Source organism: Uloborus diversus, chromosome 2, assembly GCF_026930045.1.
Source record: "Uloborus diversus isolate 005 chromosome 2, Udiv.v.3.1, whole genome shotgun sequence".
Lineage (NCBI taxonomy): Eukaryota > Metazoa > Arthropoda > Arachnida > Araneae > Uloboridae > Uloborus > Uloborus diversus.
In genome coordinates, this window is record NC_072732.1 from 220145431 (window position 1) to 220166517 (window position 21087).

At 32.1% G+C, this 21087-nt stretch overlaps 1 protein-coding gene across 1 annotated transcript in view; it reads left to right on the forward strand.

Moving 5' to 3' along the window:
• The first annotated feature begins 205 nt into the window (after positions 1-205).
• Positions 206-21087, forward strand: part of LOC129216829 (protein DENND6B-like) — a 62553-nt gene continuing 41671 nt past the window's right edge. Inside the window, exons 1-6 of the mRNA XM_054851046.1 lie at positions 206-364; positions 3078-3116; positions 5085-5237; positions 15825-15905; positions 15994-16099; positions 17316-17430. Of these exons, the coding sequence (XP_054707021.1) occupies positions 206-364; positions 3078-3116; positions 5085-5237; positions 15825-15905; positions 15994-16099; positions 17316-17430 (653 nt within the window). The remainder of the gene's footprint in view (positions 365-3077; positions 3117-5084; positions 5238-15824; positions 15906-15993; positions 16100-17315; positions 17431-21087) is intronic.

The following is a 21087-nucleotide window of genomic DNA, read 5'->3' on the forward strand; positions in this document are numbered from 1 at the left end:
GGTGAATTTGGTGGCTTTCGTAAGCATTTCTTAACTGTGATTGTAACTAACCATATACTTCCGAGCTAGTTTTTGTGCTTGTAGTTGTAAAGTAAATTTAATAATGTTTATTGTGCTGTCTGCTTGTTTACGTGTGCCCGTGTGTATGAAAACAACATGGGATGATTTCTTATAACGTTTTAGACAAAAGAAATATGAAATAACTATGGAATCATTATTCGAAGAGAAGACTGAAGACAAAGTCTTTCAGACCCTTGCCCCTTTTGCGTTTTCTCCATCCGTATTACCATGGGATCGCTTTTCCAGATGGATTTATTGTATTTGTGTTGTTACTTTTGATTTAGAACTCGGACAAGCCATGGAGGTATGGTTTATGCTCGATTTTAACTAATTTTTCTTGAAATATTCTTTTCTGCTCAAGTGGAATGAATTGTTCTTGACTATCATTCTAATAAACAATGAACTATAGTGTAGGATCAATACTACTCTTAAACCTACGAAAGTTTTTTTTAATTTTCGCAATGCAAAATAAGCTGAAAGATCTTTATTGCTGTATGAAATTTAATCTTTTATTTTCCCATTATTGGCAATTTTAATGTGATTCAATAGTTTACTCTCTAAATATTACCAACAGTGGCCAAATCGAAACCAGATCTTTAAAAAAAAAAAAAAAAAATCCGCCAAATTTGTTGCCAAGTTGGCGACAAAACTTAGCGACCAAATACTGGCGATATATCGCCAAGTGTCCGACAAATTGTAACACCACTTGAGTTTACATCGAAATTAACAATGATTTCCCCCAAAAAGGGGGCAGAAGACCCCCTTAAGAACATCTGAATGCAACCAAAAGGTGAGGTGCACAACTAGACCCCACTAGGAGTCTACGTACCAAATTTCAACTTTCTAGGACATACCGTTTTTGAGTTATGCGAGATACATACGGACGTCACGAGAAAATTCATTGTAATTAACTCGGGGGTCGTCAAAATGGATATTTCGGGTGTTTGTAGATTCCTAGTCATATATCCATGTGTGATTGCAGGGGTCTGTCCAGGATTTTTCACAGGGTCCGTTTTTTGTGAAAAATAAAATAATTTTGTGAAAAGTGAATTAATTTTGTGAAAAATAAAATAATTTCGCAAAAAAAAAATTTTTTTTGTTAAATCGAAATTTTAGAATTTAGAGCAGGCACAAACTACATCATTTAAACTTAAAGTAGAGTGTTTTCCTCTTCTATGTTGAGAATATCATTCTGGGGTGTTTTTCTAGTATTTAGCGGGGGGGGGGGGCGGCCGCTCCCTCAAGTAGCAATATTTATCTACCATTCTACATTATGTTATATTATACTAGAAAATTTTCTGTACAGCATTTAAAATAATTGTAACAAATAAATAAAATTCAGACGAGGGGATTCAGCATTTAACTTTTTGACCCAAGACACTCTTAAAAAAGCACAGAATTTCGTTTAAAACATAAATTCCGTGATTTTAACAAAAATAAAAAGAGATTTTATTTGTTTACTTCTTAACAAAGCGTACTAAACATCAAAAATTCAAAAAATCGGAATCCCATAGCGGATGCAAAGAGATCGCAATTCTCAAAGTGAAGGAATCAAAGGTATAAAAACGGCTTGTAAAAGAAATATTTTTTATAAAATTATTTTTAAATTGCATTTTAGAGTCCTATGATAAACATATCATTAATATCTGTGGACACAGCTAAACCAGAAATAAAATTAAACCATTGATTCAGCATTTTAATTTTTGACTCATAAAAGAAAATGGAATTTTGCTTTGAAAACTTGAAGTGCGTGTTTTAACAAAAATAGACTTTTCATTCATTTGCATCCTAATAAAACGAAGTTAGCTTGAAAAAAGAACAAAATATGATTCTTATATCGGATGTTAAAAGATTTCTTTTTTAAAATGTAGACGACTAAAGAAAAAAAAAAGGCAAGTAAAACAGTTTATTTAAAGTTAATCATCCTTGTTACCATCGAAAAATCAAACCAATATAATTTTCTCCCAAAATAACAGTTGAACATCGCACCACACCATAAAAACGCAGATATTGACAAGCTGGTAAAATGATGAGAATGCTTTCTAATCAAGTTCATTATAAAGGTTTAACGCCAGACGCTAAATGGTGATAATTTTAAAGTTGGTAACCCTATCTGAAGCGATCACATTTTTTCCCCCACCCTTACTATCCCTTTGCAGTTTTAAGTTCATTTCGCTGATATATATTATTGTTTATGAAATCATCAGCGGGGGGGGGGGGGGAGAAAAGAGCTTACCAAACGCCTTTACAGAAACATTGACAACAACACCGCTGCTAATTAGCTGTGATAAAACAAACAAAATTATTTGAAACCAAACTTATTTCCAGCTGTTAATTTCTTTCCAAGAAGCAAACAACAAGCATTATATTTATTTGGCAGTAGCAATTTATCGCTTGCAGGAGCATCACAAGAGTGCCAATTTTTTTTTCTTTGCAAAATTAGCAGATTTTGTATAAGCTGATCCCTCTAATTTGACTTAAAAAAGGTTCCAAAAATTATGGGTTTAATATGCGTTATTTTGCTTTCAGATTTGCTCCTTCAAAAAACAATTTGTGAAAGATCCATTCTTGTTTATCAGAATTTTGTGAAGGGTCCGTTTTGGTTGATCAGGATTTTGTGAAAGGTCCGTTTTGGTTGATCGGATTTTTGTGAAGGGTCCGTTAACGGACCCAAATATCCTCTGGCCAGACCCCTGGATTGGGTCGAAAAAAAATTCAACATTCATTTGGGGGTGAGAAAAATTGAAATTAAGGCTGATTTTTGAGTGAAACTTTTTGGCCAATACAATACTTCCTTTTTTGTAAAAGGAAATAAAAAGGATGAGGTTCCCCCTACTGCAGCAAGGAATGTTTTTGGAATAATATAAAAATTTCTTATGAATATATTTGCTGAATTTTAATGTTTCTTTTGCAAAAAAAAAACTGAACTTTCTCATTAACACATTGGAATTTTAGCTTAAGTTGTTTACATTATGTATCACCAAAGTTATGTACTGATGATTACTTTTTTTTTTCAGATGATTTATCCAGCTCATGTGAAACTGACAGAAAAAGAGGTTTGTTTGTCATAGTTTTATCCACTTTACAATATTCAATAGGACATTTTTTTTTTTTCATTCTTGAACTCAGTGAAACAATGACGTAAAATGAGTAATATCTGTACTGCCGTGGAGAGTTAAAGTGCAGTATTTGCAGAAAATTAGATAAGTACTTTGGATTCCATACTAGCAATAGGAAAATGTTGGAACTTCATGTTTTTTTTTCGTAGTTTATTTTTAGCAGAAACAAAATAAGTAAGCTTGTGTAATAAAGCTAAAGCACAATAGATGGCAAAAACGGAAAAATTTGTAGGTTCTGCCCTTTACTTTCCCGCTGCTGAATATTTCTCTGTTACACATAATTACAAAAGTAACTAATAAGAGTTCAAAAGAGAAGGGTATTAATAATAATTTCTAAGCTTACAAGTGTTCCCTCAATATCCTTTTTAAAGGCAGAAAGCTGTCATCTTTCCTTTCGGAAAAAATGCACCCTGCTCTCTGTTGATTTTAAGGTTGTAAAACCATTTTTTCCCTCCACCTTCGTGATCAACTCTAAGATCTGCACAATTGATGTTAGTAATTTGGGAACTAACGTCATATACCCCACCTTTGGCAACTTTTTCCTGTTGGCCCCAAGAAAGCGTCGCCAAGAAAACGATGTATGACGACATCGTTCACGAAATGTCATACATTGTTCTTAGCGATGCTTTTTTAGCGCCAACAGGAAGAATTCAGATAAAAAAACATGATCAAAGCACATCAGAACACAATATATATAAAAACAACATAAAACCACAACAAAAAACATCGTGAATGTACGCTTCAAAAATACCAGAAACTAGAAAGTGTTTTTACACAAAGAAAAATTACTAGAAAGTATTTAAAATGCTTAAATTAATAAAATTACTATAACAGCTCACCAATGAAATATGTAACAATAGAAACAGAAGCTATTTTCCAACATGCATTTCATCGAACAAAAACTTCTCATACTCTGCTGAAAAAGAGCAAAGCAATTCAAATTGGGATGTTTAAAGCGGAAAAGATCCCCAAAATCAATAACTCTTTCAGCCAAAAGAATGCTTAGTTATTCAAATTTCAATGTATGAAAAGTAAAAATGTCTCGACAGAACATCACAAACATAAACAGTACAAAAATACCATACATTAATTTGGTATTCTGAAATGCTTTCAAAATACATACCAAAAATATCTATTCTATTTTACATAAAATAACACCTTCATATTTTTATAAAATGCTTGAGTCAACTTATTTTCAGAAATTCAGTACCTAAAGGAGATACATTTACAGAATATGCCTGAATAACTACAAGAAACCCTCAAAATTTTGTGAAAACAAAGAATTTCGGGAGTTTTTTTTTTAATTCTAAAAAAAGAAAACCTTAACATTTTTACTGTATAAATCCTCATACTCAGGCTGAAACATAACATATGAAACAATTTCTCCTTACCGAGACACACCTCAAGTTGGATTTTATTCTTAATTAACGCTCAAATTTGAAGAAATTGGCATTTTCTAATATTTATTCATCAAAACACAACTACTGAGTTTAAACCAACACAAAATAAGCTTTCCTATCAAATACATTGCACAAAAAACAACTATCTATCTAAAGTGTAACCGCTAAAAAGTAAACAAGTTTGAACAGATCTAAGATTGCCTTTGGGTTGCCAAACACAGGTTAGTTTCCCCAGGGATGCCATTCTTAAAAAAATATCGCCTCATTGGCGAGAAAAATATTTCAATTTTTTGTAAAAATCGGGTGTCGCCAAATGGGGGCGTATACCACATCTGTACCTCTGAATCAAGTATATGTTATAGAGGCGTAAAACTTAAAACAGCAGTTTCTCATTTTGAGCTCAGCTACAGATACGACTTTTGTGCTTAGCACGACAGTATACCTAAAAGGATTAAATATAATGGAATTCCGTTTTTGAATCTGTTTTGACCTGTTACCATTGCAGAAGATGAGCATCTGCTACATGGCTTTTCCGGATTCTAACTCTGGCTGCATGGGCGACACACAGTTTTTCTTTCGGATGAGGCAATGCCCCCTCAGGAGGCCCGTTGTTTCTTGTCACGAGAACTACAATCTAAACTGTGCGGTGGCAGTGCAGGTGAGTTTACTTTTTAATTTACTTTTTTACTTTTAAACACATTTTGTGAGGTTTCTTTGAATATTTTTTAAGCATAAATTTTGTAATGGACAATGTTTTGTTGTGACTAGTTCATTAATCTTCTATTACTGTAATTATTATGTTGGTTATTGGTACTTTATTGGTTGCATTGCTTTGAAGCAACATATATTATACAGATGGATGATTATTTTATGGGTGTGGGGTAAGTGCTAGAGGTGCATATTAGCGGTCGCCATTCGCCAATTGGCGACCAAAAATTTTCAATGGCTACCAAAGATTTCAGCGCCGATCACCACCGGGTGACCAAAGGGGAAAAAAATCCCCCCAAGTTGAAGTTATCGATTGCACTGTGCTTTCGGATCCAGTTTTTCATGCTGTGGTAGTCACTCATCTAGCAGACATGATCCCCGAACCCAATCAAGGTCAACACCGCAGCATCTGCAGTGCCTGAGGAGGGGAAACGTAAATACGGCGGCGTAGCTATTTCTGATGACTTTTTAAAAGGTTGAAAATGGCAAGTAGAGGTAGCTCAAAGAGAATAAAATTTGATACATCTTCCAAGACTTTATTTCAGTTCTTCAAAACGAAGACAATCAGCATCAAGTCAGTTCATTTTTCATTATTATAGAAAAAAAAAGGTTTTTTTTTTTGGAAAGATTACTGTAACGTGTGTGACAAACTAAACATGTCACCAAATACATTATCTTTCTGCTGTATAATACGCTATCAATTTAAAAATCAATTTTTAGAAGTACCAAATTACTTTAAAGTCGCCGACTTACACTGGTGTCATGAAACTTTTCACGACTTGCTTCGCGAAAATCTGCTTCCCTTGTTCCTTTTACACATCTTGCGAATATTTTAATATAATATTTTTTTTTCAATCTGAAAATATTTTGACAGATGCAGCGTTGAATTAGCTTATTTAATGTTTAATTTTCATGACTTTTTATTTAGGGAGCCATATTAAATTTGAAATCGTACTTCGTGCGAAAAATTGCACTTCGTGATTTAGATTTCAATCCTTTTACACCTTGTAAATATTAAAAATATTTTTTAAAATTGGAAGTTATTTTGCGCAAGCTAAATTTAATTAGCTTATTTCGTGTTTGATTTTAATGAATGGATTTATTTTTGGATCCATGCTTCCTTTGTAATCGTACTTCGCGGGGAACTGCACCTCGTGGTTGAGTTTTCAATAGTTTTGCATCTTGTTCATTTCTTAATATTTTTGACAAATGAAAGTTATTTTGACGTATGCTACCTTAGATTAGCTTGGTCTATGTTCCATTTTAATAAAAGAATTAATTTTTGAAGCCACGCTTCCTTTGTAATCGTACTTTGCGGGGAGTTGCACCTCGTGGTTGAGTTTTCAATCCCTTTGGATCTTGTACAGATTTTAATATTTTTGATAATTGGAAGTTATTTTGGCACAGGCTGCCTTAAATTAGCTTATTTTTATGTTTATTTTAAAGACTTGATTTATTTTTGGAATCATGCTTTCTTTGTAATCGTACTTCGCGGATAACTACAGTGACTCCCAAAAGTGTTCGTACACCTTGAAATTTTATAGTAAAACCAAAATAACGCAAAACTGAATTCGAATATGAACTCCAATTTTTTTTCACATCATTCCTTTGCCATTCTGAATAAAACCCAGCAGTTTTTTTTTCAAAATATTGCAGATTTTATTTTTGAAATTTGTCAAAAAACGAAGAGACAGAAAAAATACGCCACAAAAGTCATCGTACACTGAAATATTTTCGAATAAACTCATGATTAAAATTATCATCTGTAGTTTTTTTATTGGTTTTGCATTGTAATGACACTGTAATGTCATTTGCCTTTGAGTTTTTGTTTATTTATTCCCTAATATTCTGCTTATTATTTTTAAATGGCAGGTATGCGTAGAAAACAACAAACACGATTCGAAATTTGATTTTTTTCTCCTCACAGTAGATATAAATTGGTTTAAAATGTCTCTAAATTAGTTAATTTATACCATTCTATAGTGAAGTGCTTGATAAAATGATTTAAAGACAAGAATAGGATCGAAAACAAGGTAAGAAAAGGTCAACTGGCAAACTTAACAAAGCATGATCGGAGGTTTACAGTTAAAAAAATTATGAAAAATACACATTTGAGTGCTGAAAAAGTTTCTACAGAATTGAATGAAACATTTTATGTTTAATTTTCACCTAAAATTGTTCGCCAAGTTCTCTGATTAGCTGGATTAAAGGGGACCTCTTCAGGCAGAAATTTTCTTGTTCGTGCGAAAAACAGTAAACTTACGTTATCCGTCGTAAAATCAATGATAAATAAGCTCAAAACGTTTTGGAACAACGTCTTACGTATAGATAAAAATAAATTCATATTTTGGGTTAAATTGTTGTATATCTGTCAATAGAAGAAAAAATGAGGAATTTAATCTTAAGAACTTAGTTGAATCAGTTAATCAGGACGGTGAAGGTGTTCTTGTGTGAGGGTGCATAACTGCACCAGGACTTGGAAATTTAAAATTTTTAGAAGAAATAATGAATCATGCTGTTCATTGAAATATTTAAAAAAACAATTTTAAACTATTAGCACAAAATTTGGTAATCGGAAACAACTTTGTTTTTTATCAATATAACGATAAGAAGTACACGTTTGCGTTTGGTGCCTCAAAAATTGTCCTTAAACTTAGAAATATCTCCTCAATCGCCAGATTTAATCTTAATGGAACATATTTGGAGATATCTGGCGGCTAGATTACGAAAATACACCATTGAAACGAAAAGCGAATTAGAAACAGTAAGACTCGAAGAGCGGCTGAACGCTTACTCAGAAATTGCATAAAAAAAGAAAGAAAAAACAATGAAATTTATTCCCTGACGTTTAAAAGCTGTTGTTGATACTGCATGATATTCTACTAAATAAAAACTTTGTAAAAAGTTGGATTATTTACCAATTTTTTGACATTTTTTTCAAAGTGTACGAAGACTTTTGTGAGATAAAATTTCCGGCGATTTTTGGTTTTTGGTTTTTTAAAAATTATGTTTTAATGTTTTATTAAAAATTGTCATGTTGTTTTGTTAAAAATAGAGCATAGATCTTATAATAAAATAATTATTCCAAAATATTAATTCTAACCAATGGATAATGGCCAATTTCATTGTAAGTCGTAGGTGTACGAACACTTTTGGGAGCCACTGTATAACCACGTGGTTGAGTTTTAAATCCTTTTGCATCTTATACATATCTTAATATTTTTGACAGACGAAAGTTATTTAGACAAATACAACCTTATATTAATTGTTTTATGTTCTATTTTTATAAAAGAATTTATTTTTGAAGCCATGCTTCCTTTGTAACCGCACTTCGCGGGGAGTTGCACCTCGTGGTTGAATTTTCAATCTTTTTGCATCTTGTACAATTGTCTTCATATTTTTGATAAGCAAAAGTTATTTTGATGTGTGCTACCTTAGATTAGCTTGTTTCATGTTCCATTTTAATAAAATAATTTATTTTTGGAGCCATGCTAACTTTGGAATCGCACTTTGAGGATAATTGCATCTTGTGCTTTAGATTTCCTTTTGCATCTTGTACCAACATATTTTAATTTTTTTGGCAGTCGGAAGTTGTCAGCTTATTTTAAGTTTTATTTTAATAAATAATAAATGCAATTATTTTCGGGAAACGTGCCGACATTGCACACCAGTTTTGCTAATCTTTTTGCATTTTTTAAATACTTCAGAAGTTTTGATAATTGAAAGTTATATTTTAATAACTAAAAAGTAATAAATCCTGTTCTTATATTTATTTTTACAAGCTTTATTTTAATCAATTTAATTTTATCCTAAAATATTAAATCTAAACATATTTTTTTTGCTGTTGAATTTGAAATTTATTATTTCTATAAACAATACTAAATGTCGTATGTTGATAGGCAGATTTCTAGAGTAGTGGATAGCTACTTTATTATTAGTTCAATTCTAATTCAGACTTTTAAAATAACCATTTGTTCGCAAACTACAAATATTTTTCTAGTTTGTTTTTATTATGTGGTTTTGAATTTTAAAATTTGGTCCTACAAATTTAAATTTGCAAATATGTTGGCTAGGGGGATTCCATGAAAAGTGAAACCAGTAGGTCAAACAAATATTAGATTTTTAACTTAATGTGTTCATCCATCCTATTTCAATCCAAATCATTCTCAGATTTCTTCAATGAGAGAAGGAAAATACTTACCAATCTTCACTGGTACTGATTTTTATTGTGCTAAGATTTTTAATACATAGATATATAAAATATATGTACAGTGAAGCAGAGTTTATACGTTTTTGAAGGGACTGTATGAAAAGAGTGTATTTTAAGGGGAAAAACGTACAATAGGTATGCATTAAAATGTATTGGATTCTGCAGGGACCAATTCAAAAAACGTACCAAAGAGAAATGTATAAACGGTGCTTTTCTGTATATATATATGTGTGGGTGTATGTTTGGCTACCAAAAATTTGAAGTGGCTACCAAAGTTTTTGGTGTTGGTAGCCACTGGCTACCAAAGAAAAATACCAGTCTACACCTCTAGAAGTGCTAGGGCTGGGCAATGCTTTGATACATAGCAAAAAAAACGGTGTACATCCCACATCATTAAACAGGTTTAAAATTATTCTCTAAACCGTTATATCAATACCGCACTGACTACAAATCCAAGCACCAATGTTTAGACACCGGCCTATGATTGTTGCCGTTTTAGTCTCATAACTGTTTCAAAAGGCTGAGGAACATAGGCACTCAGGGCCGGATTTAGGGGAGGGCAGGCGAGGCTACTGCCCCGGTAAAGGTCAAGATTTACGGTCGCCACGTGGCGACTCAGTTTTCAAAATTGGCGACCCCAAAAAATTTCTACAGTCACCAACTTTTTTTGGGATTTATTTTTATTTTAAATCCCAAGAAAAGAATTCCACACCACTTCACAGATGCATCAGTACAATATGGATTCACCGATAGAGACTTGACTCCGACTGAATGTTGTTTATTTTACAAAGCTTGCATGTTCTTTCTCACTGCCTGCCTGTATGTTGTTTATTTTACGTTGCTTGAATGTTCCCCTTACGCGATTCAGGCCATGTAAAATAAGCAGAATACAGTTAATTAGGAAGCCATTTGCACAAGATTAGAGCGTTTGCTCCTTTGTCTTGACTCTTTGTTTTTCAAGTAATTAGCGTACTATAATCATGATTTCAAGAAGAAATCATTATATTTCAGATTAATTTTGATTATGCCTTCAAAGTAATTACCTTTTCACGTTTTTAGTTTAGTTGCTCAAATGGTATATTAAATTAAAACTTGATTCTTTAACATCGTATTATACACCGCCTCCGATTATACGAAGCATTTTTTTTCTTCAGGCTCATTTTGGAACCTGCAGATATATAGACCGCTCGCAGGATGATACGCAGGAAAATACGGTTATTAAACAGGGTTCGTACTCTCCGGGAAAACCTTTAATTGTCAGGGAAATTTCAAATTTTGCCACAAAAATTTTTTTTTTCCAATTTTTTCCCATTGACTTTTGTACCTTGAGTTCTAATCTTCGTTTTTATCAATGTTTCCTGAAAAAAAATGTAAAAGTTTTGAGGCAAAATGACGCTGGCAATAAAATAAAAAAGGCGACCCCCCCCCCCCCCAAAAAAAAAAAAAAACTTCCACGGACGCCATTTTTGCCCCTCAATAGTTCCAAAGAAAAAAAATTCCTAGGGTGAACAGGAATTATGCACAAATTTAACGGGAGAAGAACATTTTCCTGCATCCAAAGCACAAGCCTGCAGATGATAGGGTCAATATGGAAAATCGTTAATCGAAAAGTCTTTTCAGCTACGAATGAAACGTAGTCGCCATTTTTGGTATTCATAAAATGGAAGTAGACACGATCATTAAATGCCTAAGTTTCCAAAAACAAAGCAGAATCGGATGTTTTCTTTAACTGCAAACTAATGAAAACAACGCAAAATGTGCTGCAACTTTTTTTTTTTTAATTTTATTTTAAATATCTAATTTTCTTGAGAAATAAATTTTGTTCTTAAAACTTAATCTTATTTTCATTACCTTGGACGCAAATGTGCTAAAAACGTTTCAACTGAATTGTAGTTTCACGAAGATTTATTATTACTTTCTTCTATATCTAATATATAGAAGAAAGTATTGGATTCGTGCAAATTTTCGAATTTCGAATTTTGACGGATTCGAACGTTTTGAGGTGTGCTGAGTCCATTTCGACCATTTTTGGAAAATGTCTGTCTGTGTGTGTGTGTGTGTGTATGTGTGTCACGTCTGTGTGTGACCAGTTTTTTGTGGCCATTCTACAACAAAAACTACCGCATGAAATCGAACGAAATTTAGTACACATATGTGCCCCTATGTGAACTTGTGCCCATTAGTTTTTGACGCGAATTCCTCCAAGGGGGGTGGAGCAATGGGACGTTTTTCGAGTTACGCGTGCTTGCTATTCCTCAGGAAGTAACTGGCGGAATCAAACAAAATTTGGTCCATATGTTGGTATTAACAGGAACAGGTGCTGATTCAATTTTGGTGTCAATAACTCAAACGGGGGTTGAGCTATAGAACGTTTTTTGTCGTCAATTGTGACTGCTGTATCTCAAGAAATAATGAACGGAATGAAAGAAAAATTTATCGGCAAGTAGCCCTTAGTGGGTATAAGAACTGATTTTATTTTTGTGTCAACAGCTAAAAAGGGGGGTAGCGCAATCACCCGTTCTTTTTTTCCATTTTGAGTGCCCTATCTCAAGAAGTAATGCTACGTTCTGGTTGAAATTTGGAATATATGTGAATCCATATGTAAACAGGCTTTGGTTCAATTTTGACGCCAATCGCTCCAAGAGGTATTGATTTTTTTTTTTTTTTTTTGCGATTAAAAATATTTTTATTAATGCAACAATAAGAAAGATAAATCGTAATAGATTGTCGTCTGCGTATTTCTCGTGATTTTAATTGTATGGAAATGGAAGGAAATATTATCTCAATGATTTAAAATTTTTAACTGTTGCCATCTTATGTTTGTTAACAAATAAAATATTTGTAATTAATTCAAGCAAGGCTTTTAAAATAACTTTCAATTTTCGCTCTTTGCTTTGCTTTTGCAATAATTCAGACATTGGGATGGTCGTCAAGTTTTTGCATGTGTAATTTTGTTTTTGTTGGGAATATTGCTTCCTCGTCAAGCATGGGGAGGGATCAGAAAAAAAAAATATATAGAAGAAAGTTTCGTGATGGCCACAACATACTAGTTTTTAAATTGTTTTCATGCTACAAATTCAAAAAATTATTTCTTAATTTTTGTCGTAGCCGCCATATTTGGTCATTCCCAAGATGGCAGTACACAAGACTTTTTACGTACCTAAGTTTCCGAAAATGGCATTGGATGTTTATTGCAATGCAAACTATTGATAACAACGGAAAATGTGCTTTTTTTTCCGGGTAATTCGTAATTATTTTCTGGAAAAATGCGAAATTTTATCTCCAGAACATTTTTTTAAATTCTAATTGATTTAGACGCTTATGTGCTAAAAACTGACTATTTTGTCTTAATTGTAGTTTTTTAAGGATTAATTATTATTTATAACTACTTTTATGCTACAAATTCAAAAATTTACTCATTATCTTAAATTTTTTACTTAGTTGCCATATTTGGTCGTTTGCGAGATGGAAGTAGATAAAAATTTACAAAAACATAATTAGATGTTTATCTCTTTGTCTATTGAAAGCAAATGTACAAAAATGAAAATTTTTAATTTTAATGCAAGCATCCTTTATATGCAAAAGGGAAAAAAAAAACTGATGTTGACTTTTGTTAGAATGCATTATATGGTATGCCCATCGATTCAACAAGTTAATCATATTTCTTTGTACTTTGCTCAATATGTTTTGTGTTACATACTAAGAAGGAAATAAAAAGAAGAATCGTAAACCAAAAGCGGAGAAAGATTGCTGCTGATTACAGCAAAACGCTAATATGCATGACATGTGGCATCAAAGAAATGCTAAAATAAGTTGAAAGTACTTTGTTTTAAACATATAGTAAACAAATGAAAGCAATTTTGAACAAAATGTTTAAAAAAAAAAACTTAAATTGTGACAGAATTTTTTTTTTTTTAATCCAAGTTTTTTTTTATATTATTATTTTGCAAGTGGGAAAGTTTCAGTTCTTACGCATTGCTGCTTTGAACAATTTTGACTATTTTGAAAATATTGTTACTTAACCTAATTTTGTTTGAAGCGAGTAACCTGGAATTTTCTAAAAAATAACCTGGAAAACCTGAAAAAGTCAGGGAATTTTTTTTAACCAAAAGTGTATGAACCCTCTATTATTTTTTTCAAATTCTTTTTCTAAAACAGTTTTATGTTTTGCTTTAAATCTTGTTCTGAAAGTATGAAAATATTATGCAAATTTTGGCTCTTCAAAAGTGAAAAAAAAAACTATATTGTATGTTTTTTTTTACATAAACCGTCGAAGGTAGTTCCGATCCTATTTGATTCCCAATTAACTCAAACAGCCTTTATTCTGAAAATCGTCAAAATAGGAAGACAAATTATTTAATTTAATGCTTGAAAAAGCAACTTGTTTTTAACCGCAAAAAGCCCACCCCCCGCGCGCCCCGTTTTAACATTCCTTTGCCATAAACAATGTTCCATGTTGTCCCATAAATCCTGTATTTCATTAAAAATCCTATACATTATTAAAAATAGAAAGAAAAAAACTACTTTACCATATTTCTATAAACCATATCTTATATTTCTGCTGTGATGTGAACGCTAATACTCGCGATCGATTAGGAATACATTCCATTGAAAATCGTTTAAACAACGGGGGCTAGTTTCTATATTTATTCGAATAACTGTTGTAATTTTTTAATCTTCCATCGCATCAAATTAAAATATAAGCCAAATAGCCAGTCCTTTGATCGTTTTCCCTTCGTAGTCATCCTAACATGGAGACGCTGCGTATGGAACGTAGTCGCCATGTTTGGTCATACTCTTAGTTCAAATAATGCAAAAAGAATGGGTTTTTTTCGGAAATGTATTCTTGGTAAATGCCAAATTGTATATTACTGGATTAGATTTGTAGTTGATTATTTTTATGCCAGAAAAAATAAATAATAATAATAATCTTATTTATTGAAAAAATTCAAATCATATGTTTATCCAATATTTTTTCTATTTCCTTCGTGCTAATTTTCTTACAGTTAATTCTTTTCATTAAACAAGTTACCTGAAAAGTGCATGTTGATTTTTACTGCCGTGGCGTTTGCAATGATTTACAAAAGGATTTTAAAGGAATTTGTTGTTGTTTTTATGGGAAATCCTTTTTTTTTTCACTGTGAGACCATGGTACTGTCTGTGTACACTACTTTATTTTTGGTTTAATGATTTTTTTTTCTTATGAAACTTAAAAATGGGTGGAATGCACCATTTGTTTCAGAAGCTCCCAACCTTCACCCAATGCCTCTTATATTTCCATGATTAATATAATTTATATTTCTTGTTAGCATTCTTTTAGCATCAATTTCATAATATTTGTTTCAAAAAATACAAATTGATATCCCCCCCCCCCCACCACCCCATTCTTGTACTAGAGTGCTGTTTTTGAAACCCGGTAAAACTGGTGGCCACCAAGTTTTTGAAAATTTTCTGAATCTTGAGGTCTATGCCCCGGGGCCTCCACAACAAAGGAGCCCCCACAATAAATTTTTTACAAAATATCCTAACTTTCATGGTTTTGATATATATGTATATATCCGAAAATATCGGATATATACATATATATATCAAAATATTCGGATATACATCAAAGTATCGGATATTTTCGAAAATATGATGATTTTTTCGAACCCTGATTAGGGGCCTCCACTCCTTCGTTGCTCTGGGGTCTCCACACTTCCAAATCCGGCCCTGAAGGCACTCTGACTCTGATGGAAGGTCACTAGGACCTACCAAAGATGTTCTTATTTCACCATTTTTTTTCTAACACTTCTGTAAGTTTGAAGACTACTTTGAAATTGTCTTTTTAAAATGTAATGAGTTTAACGTCTCTTCTCATGGTTTGTGTTCATGCTTGTATTTATGATTCTGTACAATTCAGAGTATAATTCGGTATATTAAAAAATTTCCCTTCCCTTGGCAGTAAATATATTGATGAATAAAGTTTATCTTGTAGTTATCGTGATTACATCGCGATGCATCACAATGTAAGGTTGGCGTTGCGCCATGATGTAGAAATTCCTACATGGCCCAGCCCTAGTAAATGTACAAAATGAACATCGGAAGAAGTAACTTATCTCAGTAGCCAAGTACAACTAATTTATTAGAAGAACTCTGTTGTATTTGCTTTAATACAATGAAGAAATATCATAATTAGACTGGTTCCTAATCTCAGCTGCTTGTAATGAATTCATATATTTTTAAGTGATGATTTAGTGTCATTTTAATAACCATTATATATTTGCATTAATATCATCTTTTAAAAGACTCTCGTTCAAAATGTGATGTCTTCTCTCAATTTTCCAGATGGATCAATCCCATTTCTTTGGATTCGTCTACTTTCGGCAAGTTAAAGACAAGAATATACCCAGAGGATATTTTCAGAAAGTAGGCTTTTTTCTTTTTCCTTCCATATTTTTGATTTTTCCTTGTTTATTAATTTATTTTAAAATGTTTTTCTCCTTTCTTTTGTTAGTCTGTGGTCTTACTGACAAAGCTTCCCTTGGTTTCGTTGTTTACGGAAGTTCTGGCCAAAATTGCTCCATCCTTCTTCAGCTCTGGAGAACCGAGCATAGAATCTGGTAATCTTCATTTCTATCCAAAAACAAAATTCAGATAAGACAATGTGACCAGTAAATGGACACAGTTTCAGAAATTCATTACAGTGTTAAAAAAAGTGCTATTTGGTACCTGACAAAACATTTGTGTTGATTTGTGTAATTGTTAAATTGAAAAACAAAAAGGCAAGAACCTTTATAGTTTTACTATTCATTCATAGCTTTTTTTTTTTTTTTTGCTTATTCCATGTAATATTTCTTTCCATGTGTTTGTAATGTTGTTGGCATACCTTGTCAATGTTTTTAAACTATGTGAATTTAATGCTTGTAAAATAATGATCTCAATATTTTTCTCGTCTAAATTCATTATCTTTCTAATTTCATTTAATGTTAATCAACAAAAGGTTAGCTTTAATGATTTTTTGCATTGCTGCATGTAATATTTGTTCTGTATCCATTAACATGAAGAAAATTCTCATTAGTTAGCTGACAGGACTTGCACACAGGAATGTCACAAAAATAAGTCTTTGTAGATCTGGTGTTCAATATATGTCTGGAATTATGCGGATTTCTATAACCTTCTTTATAATTAGTTTCAGTCTTCATAATTTACTTTTTATCCTTTTCATTTTATTTCATTCCCATTGAATTACATATTTTCATAATTTTTCACTTTTGAGAAAATATAATTTAAAGAGAACTTGAAGGAAAATTTCTTTAGGTCTCAACTCAGCATGTTGTCAGTTCTTTTGTTCCTGTTCAAAAGTATGTTACTGTGAGACTTTGAACCAAGTATTTTTTGAGCAATCACGATTGCTTATTGTTCTCATTTGACTGTTTTGAATTCCTATGATTTTATTTTCCCACCACCTCCCTCTGCCAGCACCGCCGTCGCGTCGACCGGCCTCACGATGCTGCTCCTCTTGCGAAAACAGTCTGCAGGTTGCGTCCATATCCTACGCACACTCGCATACACACACACGCCTGCACACACATACACACGCTCATGCCTGTGCACAGATACAAACACACACACACACACTCATGCCTGCATACAGACACAAACACATATGCCTACACACACACAGCACTGCATACACGCACCCACACACATTCGCCTACATAAACACACGCGCATTCATACACACACACGCTCGTGCTTGCGAAAAACATAATTTGAATTCAAGATGCCAAAAATTCAAATTAATATAATTTTTTGACTTTTTTTTCTTTGTTCCAGCTTGTCACGATGTTGATCAATGGCCTTCCCCTGTGCCTGGTGTGCCTCTCAGTCTTCCGCTTATGGGTCATGTACTACAGGTGAGAATATCCTTTCTTAAAACTTGGCTCATATGGTTATATTAACATCATGCTATCAAGGAAAGTTAGAATGATTTTTACTTTCTTGTGAGAAAGTGATGGATGAGTAAAAAGATGAAATGTTTTTACCTCATCATAACTGAATCATCATTAACTGAAGCATATTGGATATATATATGTTACCGTTAAAGCATGTGAAATCCGTTATTTTATAAAATACCTAGTTATTTCATGGAATAACTGATCGTGTCCATTAAAGTGTAAAACTCTCTTGTATTTCATGGTTTAACTAGTTATTTAATAGAATAATGATCTGCAGCCCATTAAAGTGTAAAATAATCTGTATCATATCTGTATCACTGCATTTATGAACTTTTCAAGGCCGTAGGGAGAGAACTTGTTTACCGTGTTGGCGCCAGTTTGTTTGCTACAGCTCAAAGTTTAGGTACTGGTCAGGGATTTAAAAAATGTTCGTGTAAAACCCAGTGTACGTTTCCATAAATACCATTTATACGCTGCATAAATTAGATAAATTTTTTCTTTTTCATTTTAATTGTCTATCATTAGTTTATTTATAGAATACCTATATAGGTAGATCATTTTAGAATAAATTGTTTATTTTACGCTTTAACTGTCTCTCATTAGTTAAATTATAGATACCTAGTTATTTCACAGAATAACTAGTTAATGGGTCAAATTAATAACATATTACACACCTTAACGGACAAGATCAGTTATTCCATGGAATAACTAAGTATTCTATAAAATAACTGCATTATATACTTTAACGGTAACATATATATACATTTTTAGTGCATTAGGATAATTTAACTCGCAATATTAATTGTAAAGTACTGAAAAATCTTTTGAACTGTTTTCATCTCTTATCATCTGTCAGTAATGCAACAAATGAAATAAAATAATAGGAATTTAAAGGATTGAATTTGCTTGTTGCATTTTTTAAAATTAAACAATAATTTAATAATTAATATTCATTTTTTGCATACCTGAAAATTATTAATTTCTCTAAACAAAATTTAGCAACTGAAACCTCTAATTGCTATAGGATCTATATCTAGAAACTTTAGATTTGCTTGTCTTTTTTTTTTTTTTTTTTTTTTGTGCAAAAGTTGAACTTAATGAAACTATGTAAAAGGGCATTAGTTTTCAAAATGAAAACTAAAGTGCTTTATTCAATCATTTAAGATCAATATCCCCAATTAATGTAATTGTTTTATCTGCAATTAATAAAAATATGCGTATCAACATCAATGGAATTAAGCAGAAACATATGCAAATTTTTGAAGCAGTTCATCTATTCTCAGATTAGTCGATAAAAATAATTTTGAATCTCAAATCCCTGTAGCAAAGAAAAATTGTCTTTGGTACTAATGTTAGTTCTTTCAAGTTTTAAGATTCCACCTATGCAGTTTTAGAAAGGTCAATCAATGTGTTCTAAATGATAGTCTTTTTTAAAATTTCACTTTTTTCATAACTAACTTCTTTTTCCACCTTTCTCAGGTTCGAATTCCAAGCAGATCCGACAAGTTTTCTTCTCCCACGGAGGAGGCATTACCGGAAAATGAGGTGGGTTTACTCTTTGTTCTCTCCCAATTACTCATTGTTTTTTTTTTTTTTTTTTTTTTTTTTTTTGCATATGCCACAATAATTCATTGCCTGGGTCATTTTTTGTAGGTTCCGCTTTTTGAAAGGATCAGTGTTCCGGGCATTTTATGAAACCGATATCTTTAAGTAAGTTGAATAAGTGAACAACTTCACCATTTAAGCTCAAAGTACTCTTTGTATATAACATTTATCCATCTTTTGTTATGAATCTAATATTTTCTTGTTTTATACCCAAAATCCATTTTTAAAACCAGAGCCGGATTTGGAAGTGTGGAGGCCCCGGGGCAACGAAGGAGTGGAGGCCCCTAATCAGGGTTCGAAAAGATCATCATATTTTCGAAAATATCTGATACTTTGATATATATCCGAATATTTTGATATATATGTATATATCCGATATTTTGAACCCCTGAAAGTTATGATATTTTGTAAAAGTTTTATTGTGGGGGCCCCTTTGTTGTGGAGGCCCTGAGGCAGTAGCCCCGCCTGCCCTCCCCTAAATCCGGCCCTGTCTAAAACTATATCTGAAAGGAATAGGTTCTTAGATTGCTGTTTCTCTCAACGATTGTCTATTTTGATAGAACTTAATAGAAATATTAGTTCCACACAAGGTTCAAAAATATCAAAAATATCCAATATTTTGATACATATCAGATATTTTGATATATATCCGATATTTTCAATTAGCACAAACTAAAGTCTTCAAAGTAGTAAATGCATCCTCGAACCACTCTTTATTTTCGTATATTATAATTGCAATAGAAAGACTTAAGATTATAATAAATTATATCTAATATTTTGTTTTACATTTGCATCAATTTTAATGGAGTTAATTTAGCATTAGCTGTTTTATTCATTTTTCTTCTGTTAGCTACTTTTACAGTTACATGATTCATCAGAAATTAATATGCATTAGTCGGTGCACAGTCACAAGACATTTTCTTCTTTTCTGAGCAATGTTTACTATTTTATTAGGCACTTTTAATGTGAATTAAAATAGTTGCATTACTAATAATTTTATGAATATGAAATACAAGTAAAAAGGAATATTATATTACTTTGTTATATTGTTATTGTATTAATACATCATAAAAATAGAGTACATAACTTTTTGGTTATCTATATATATAAAAATGAATGTTTGTCTGTATGTCATCCATGAACTCAAAAACTACCCGGCAGATTTGGCTGAAACACTCACCGTTTGTTATTTTTGGTACTGGGAATGTTTATAGACCAGTTCGAAAAAAATCCGATCGATAGTTCTTTTTTTATTCCAATTTAAGTCACAATCCATTGGATAAATACGAATAAAATTATCGGCTGCAGAAATTAATTCGCGTGAAAGATCTCATTGATAAGAAGTTAGCTGTTGCCATTTTTCTTGAGTTTGAACAAATAAATTCTTTCTTTATTGTTTTATGGCTTTTCATGCAACGGGGGGATTTAAAACTTTTTCTATTTGATATTTTTAGCGATTGATTGATCTTGCAAACTGCGTGAGTACAAAATTTGAGTATAGTCACGGCTTCACTTGATACCTGAACCGATTATTATGAAAATTGCTATATATATGTATTTTTCCATGGAGAAGGTGCATAATATGCTCATTGAAGCCACTCGCCACCAGGTGGCACTGCAGAGTAGCAACTTCTGCCCCGTTCAACCGATTGTCATGAAAATCAGTATAATGATGTATTTTTTTGTTGGCATAGCAACGCGCGTCGGGTACAGCTAGTTCTTAATAATAAATGAACAATATTGCTATGATTAATATACTTTTTATATTGAAAATACCTTAGCTGAAAAGATAAATATAGAAAATACCAAAATATCATGATATTTTCAAAATAAATATCAGATATATATCCTGATATATATATCATGATATACATCGACTGATATGTATCAGCGAACTCTGGTTCCACATAAACAAGTTAATCATAAATCCTATGATTAAACTTTAAAAATTGTGCTTTGAGACACGCATGCATGCACAAAAAATATTTTATAAAGATTTCTTTCATTATTGAAAAATACTATTGCCCTAAACTTATTGCACTAGT